The following is a 6,000-nucleotide window of genomic DNA, read 5'->3' on the forward strand; positions in this document are numbered from 1 at the left end:
GCCAACTCCACCCCCCCTCCTTCCGAGGGTAGCTTCAGGGTCCTGCCATGGCACTGGTGTGATCTTTCCTGGAGGCATGCAGAACAACACTAAGGACCTTCACCAAAAAGCAACAATCATCTGGGGTGTGCCCCTTAAAAAACGTTTTTCCCAGGGTTTTGGGCATTAGTTTAAAACCAAACAAATATGTTAAGTAAAGTGCACTGAGCTGGCAGGTAGAACTGCTGTGTCTGCCTTCTTAGAACAAGAAGAGGTGTTTCATTACCATTGGAAAGCTTGGGATCGCAGCCTGTGTGTCTGTCCCTCAGAGATGAGCTTCCCAGAGAAAGTAAATATGTGCTCAAATACAGTAAATTTAACCTATTTGCCCGGGACTTTAGTTTTTTTTTTTTGGAACCCTCTAACTTTATAGTTGACTGCTTTCAGTTAAGTTTATGTAGTGGTCAAGTTGCAGTAACTGCAAACTTTCAGAACTGTAAAAACATCATCATTAATCGCCCAACAGTGGGTGCAGGCAAACCAGATAGAACCATCAAAGTAAGAAAACATATCATGTGCATGGAGGCTTCCAACTCCCGGCAAGAAAACGAGAAGGGGGGGGGGGAGGGGGGGAGTGGCAGTGATGACACTATGAAATAACCCCACCCCTGCCCTGCCCGGCATAAGCAAAGGGGGGAAGCCCTAAGTAGCAGTAGGGATCCCCACGGAAGTGGTCCATGGCCCCTCTTGCTGGACCGGGGCCACCACACTCCTCTGATTGTTGTTCGCCCTTCGTGCTTCATCAATGATCGTCTTTTTAATGTGTTCCAGAAGCTGGAGCTTGGCTGACTCCTCCTCTCATGCCAGGAATTTCTCTGCCAGCCAGAGCCACTAGACTGCCAGCTGATACATTCAGGATCTGTACCTGGAGGGAGGCTGTGACGTGTGTGCGGCTCTCCCAAGTATAGATAATGCAGAGAGGATGTGCCCATCTATAGTTTTTATCACAAGACATTGGAAAGTCAGTAACAGGATTAAAGCTACACAGTTTTGCAAGGGTGGTAGCCAAAAGATCCTGAAAAAGGACAAGCTTTGCACTATTGAATAAGCTGGAACCTCAACACTCTTTGAGCATATTCTCTTCCTTTTCTGTGAAGCAGTGAATGTGGGTTAGACCATCCGGTGTGTATTTCCTTACTCTGAAGAGAGGCACCACTCTATTCACCCTGTCCACATTGATGGGGTCGCCATTACTTCTTTCCAAGATGGCTTTGCAAAAAGTGTGAGGTACCCGGGAAATGGACCTCTGAAACACTACTTGGGACTACCCGAATGCATACATTGTTGCAACAAAACTGTTCTCAAGATCTTCTTCTAATTTCTCCTTTAAGCTAATTTGCTGATCCTCCAGTTAAAGGATACTTTGATGCAGTGCTTTGCACGCTTACGTTTGGCCATAGATTGTTCAGTTTGTGCCATATGCTCATCGAGGTCCCACTGAGGTCCGTCTTGACCCCCCTAATGTCATCCTAGATCTCTTGAAAGAGTTGTAGGAGAAAGCCTTTAGTGATGAGCCCGGGTGATGTCCTCGGGAGTATCGCTCTGACCCTAAGTTGTGTGCATTGCTGTGGGGGTTCACCTTGTGATTATTGTGAAGGAAGGATTTGTTGGTGTTGTCTTGAGGCAGGCGTGGGGCCAACTCTCACAGGTCCAGGACCTCCATCAATACCCAGGGCAGTGTCCTCTCCCCACAGTCTCTAGCTCAGTCTGAAAGCAAGAATGCCCAGCAACAAACTGCCAGCAGCTAGAATCTCCCCCGCCCACCCAACTCCGATCACATGGCTGTGTTAAGCCCAAGAAGAAACACTGCCATTTTACATGCACACTTTCCTTAAGTTGCCTTCATTTCTACACAATGACTTTTGACACACATTTGCTTGCGTGACAGTGCAGGATTAGTTTCTCAAAAACTACATTACTTACGTTTACACTTCGTAGGCACACTATCACTATACCGTGAACATTTAGTTCAAGGCCTAAACGTCCAACGTGTAAATGTTGTTTATTGTTCGTGAATAAGGTGACACAACTATCACAAGAGGATAAACAATGACCTCCACACAGAAGCGTGGATGCTGTTATTATTTATTCACATGCATTTCTGTGTTAAAATCAGAGGAACACTCTGCTTTCACTGCAAGGTCACTGTTTGTCGGAGTCTCAGCCCTGCTGATTCTTGTTTTCCCTCTGCAAGGCAGGAATGTCCAACTTGTGACCAAGATGGGGACCTGAACACATTGGCTACAGGTAATGGGGAGTTAAATTATCCATAGGCTATCTGGTTTTAGTTTAAACCTATAATAACTGATAAAATCCCACCGAAAGGAAAGTAGCCATCACCGGTGTAAACCTTTAAACACTGAAAAAACACCATTGCAACTCCAAACTAAATGTCATTCAATGAAAGGAAAAGATGAGCGAAAGAGATATTTGTATTTCTTCCTGAAGGGGCCAATAAAATGTAACTTTGTTATACAAGGTAGCATCAAGAAAGACTTGTCTAACATTATTCTGCTTGAGTTTTGTTGTTTGGGGATGTCACTAAAACATTGTCTCTTCTTCCTTCTACTTTTTTCAGTTTTGTGATCTTTGGTCTAAAGATGCAGTGTTTGGAGGCATGTTTCAGGTCTTATTTAGTTACTTTATCAACTGTAGCGAATCGGGACATATCAAAATCATATTTGATATTTTGGCTACATTTGATTTCACTGATGGGTAAAATGGCTGATTTCATAAGAATCTTTCCTAATATGTACCATCACATTCACTCACAGACAGAGAATGTCAGAAATCATTTGATACATCAGCCCCCTTTTCTAGTGAGTCAGTATTGATTGTAAGTGAATTGCCAAACACTCCAAGCTTTAAACATTCATTGCAAGATGCACTGTAAGGTATATGTTAAACGAATGTTGTTACCAAGCATCTGAGATAGTGGTGAAAACATGACACCAGACGTTTGGTACACATAAAAAGCAGTGTCACTGGAATGCTGCTGAAAAAAAAATCCCACCAAGTTCAATAAAGATTGGAGTGATATTGGTTGCATTTGCAGTAATTCAGCTAGGTATGTGAAAAAGTTGCATGATGGTCTGTCAAAATCGATACCGGAGCTGAAGTGCTTCCCTGTAAGAGATCTTGTCACTTGCTAGATGGTATGCTGAAAGCATCTTTACAATCTTCAGAGTTAATGTAGAATGCTATTGACTTTGTAGTCCATTCTGGTGCAGTAAAAATGTACTTGGACCTCATATACCTTGTGCACAAGCTATCTATACACATTTACTATCAGTGCAGAAAGCAAGAAATAATTCAAATTAAATTACAATTCCATAAACATGGGAAAAACACTGTTTCAGTTGTTTTTAATGGCGCGAAAATGTGTAACCACTGATAACCACTGGTTTTTTAATGTATTCAAAAAACTGAAAAAACCCCACCAGAATTTACCAAAAATAGGTAGATTGGGTTCTTATTTAATAACCGCCTGAGTAGTTCTATTTTTTTAGCCTTCAGGTTCAGATTCCTTCACATTTAAAGAATGTTTTAAAATATTCAGTTGTACATTTTGCTTCCCTATTTGTATACAGCTTATTAATTTGTTAATATTTAATTTTCTAAGCAGTCGCAGATTCCCTGCATAGGTTTTGTGGGCCTCCAGGTGTCTTCGGAACACAGGTTAAGAACCACTGCCCTACATGCTTGCAGCAGTTAATGTTCCCTGGATTCAAGCTGTTGAGACCTATTCAGTTTATTAACATGTTATCCTTTGTTCTCCTTGGAGCCTTAAAGTGCCCATGACCTACATATCAAATCACTGCCCAAACTGTATAAACGGAATTGTGAACATTAAATATAACTGTAAAATACATAGTGGCATATTTATACTGAGAATATTAATAGCTTTCAAAATGTCTCATTCTCTTTGTGTGATAATGCATTTTCAATTTATCTCATAACATTTTTTTTTTTTTTTTTAAATCTATGCATAGGTTTGATAGACTACAATTTTCACTGTTTCCGCAAAGCTATTCATGAGGTATTTGAAGTGGGTGTTGCCTCCCATAGAACCTTCAGTCATCAAGCAAGTACCACAAACCTGAATGCAGTGACTCAGAATGGTACCCCTGCCAATGCAGTTTAAGTTTAAACAGTCCCATTGCCAACTTAAATCCAAAGGCAGAGACATGGTGTGTACAAGGTCCGAAATGGAATAGCTGCTGTTCTGGTGCTGGCTCTAGTGGAAAACTCACTACACGTTCAACATCTTTCTGCATCCTTGGTCATACAGCTCAAGCGGTCTGAAAATCTGAAGAGACGAGTACGAATTTGACTCAGACTTTCTCTTATCACCTGTTTTTACGAGTCTTTTGACTTGGGATTAAAAACTGCACTAGAGTTCCTGTGAAGATTATAAACCATGCCTAGGAGCACCTTTCAATAATTCCAAATCGCTTAGATTGATTCATGTGGGTGTAGTGCTTGCGTTTTAACCCATCGCCTTTAAAGGAAATGTGTATTTTTGGAACCTCAGACACATTGCCCCGACTGTTTACAATTTCAGTAGAACGCAACATTCCAAGAAGTCTCAATTTGAACCTCTCGAGTGGTGTGAGCCATATTGACAGATTGTGCTGTAACTTAACTACAAGTGGAAGAACTGCACACTTCTGTGGCCAATGACGTGTGTGGTTTGGGACTGAATTGTGCCGTGGGCTAGATGTTAGTTTAAGTCTGTTCCTTGTTATCTAACCAAGTAAAGGCACCAGTGGTATGAATCAGAAGAGTTTTGTGCTTTGAAAAAAGGTTGAAGTCCGCAACTGGATCAGTGATTTGTTAGAAAGACAGGAGTGAGCATATTTCTTTACCGACTCTTATCTATATGGAACAATCATTTGCAAGACTTAATTCCAGCTGCCTTGCTTGGATGGATGACCAAAAATGTAGTTGAGTAATACTGGCCTTTTAAGATATGAATATTTACTTGAACTACTCTATCTGGAAATGGTTATGCAGAAGATGTCCTAAAATTGAAGTGAATTTTGCTGTTTTATTTACAGTGGTTTCCAGTATTTACAAACAGTTGTTGAAAATGAAGTGCCGTGCCTCATTTTCCTTTGCAATGTTTCAAAATCTAGTAATGTTTCGTTCTGATGTATTTCTCGCCACACTTTATGCTCTCTAATTTCCCCCGTCCCCCTGTTTTTAAAATGGTACGGACTTCACATTAAACAGCCTTCTAAGGTTGCTTTGCCATCAACCTTCCCATTCTTTGCACCTTTTAAGCACAGTTAGTAGTCCAAGCCTTACACACTCATTTTGGCAGTTTATACATACTCAAAATTAAACTGGCTGTATGAGTGTTGAGAAGCTCAATTCCCTCAGCAACTGTTACAAGTGAAGCACCTTTTTCGGGTATTTGTCTGTCCGAAATCTGCTGGACCACTTGAGTACACAAGTGCCACTGTATGATATGTTTGTATATAAAAAAAATCTATATACCTAACGGTGTGACTGCCTTTAAGAGTTCTCTGCAGATGATTGTTGATGGTGTTGTGGCTTAGCACATACAAGGTTTATCAACCAAAAATGCTTTATTATATTTTTTTCACTGAAGTATGTATAACGCGGGCATTAATAAACACATTTGCTAAAGTTGATGTTTATTTGCAAGTGAAATTGAAGATTTGACTGTGTAGCAGAATGCTCTTATGACTTTTTGATTTTTGTAAGGAAGTATTTTCGCAACCAAGGCACCAAATGTTAAGCACTTGACATCCTCTTTATTATATGACACCAAAGTTTGTTGCAGATATCCTGCCTATGTTAAACTTTGAGTTTTTGTTGTATTGATTCCGATAATAGATGAGCATCACTCCAGCAGGTGGTAAATGTAAGGAATCCTTTTCAGCTGGTAGCTATTTTTGCTCCATTATATTTCTCTCTTTGTCAGGGTAGAAT

At 40.6% G+C, this 6,000-nt stretch overlaps 1 protein-coding gene across 2 annotated transcripts in view; it reads left to right on the forward strand.

The window, feature by feature from the left end:
• Positions 1–5,694, forward strand: part of RRAGC (Ras related GTP binding C) — a 99,493-nt gene extending 93,799 nt beyond the window's left edge. For both annotated transcript variants that reach the window (XM_085647868.1, XM_085647869.1), the window contains one exon: positions 4,032–5,694. In XM_085647868.1, the coding sequence (XP_085503994.1) occupies positions 4,032–4,183 (152 nt within the window). In that variant the 3' untranslated portion in view covers positions 4,184–5,694. The remainder of the gene's footprint in view (positions 1–4,031) is intronic.
• The last annotated feature ends 306 nt before the right edge of the window (positions 5,695–6,000 follow it).

Source organism: Triturus cristatus, chromosome 3_2, assembly GCF_964204655.1.
Source record: "Triturus cristatus chromosome 3_2, aTriCri1.1, whole genome shotgun sequence".
NCBI classification, from domain to species: Eukaryota; Metazoa; Chordata; class Amphibia; order Caudata; family Salamandridae; genus Triturus; species Triturus cristatus.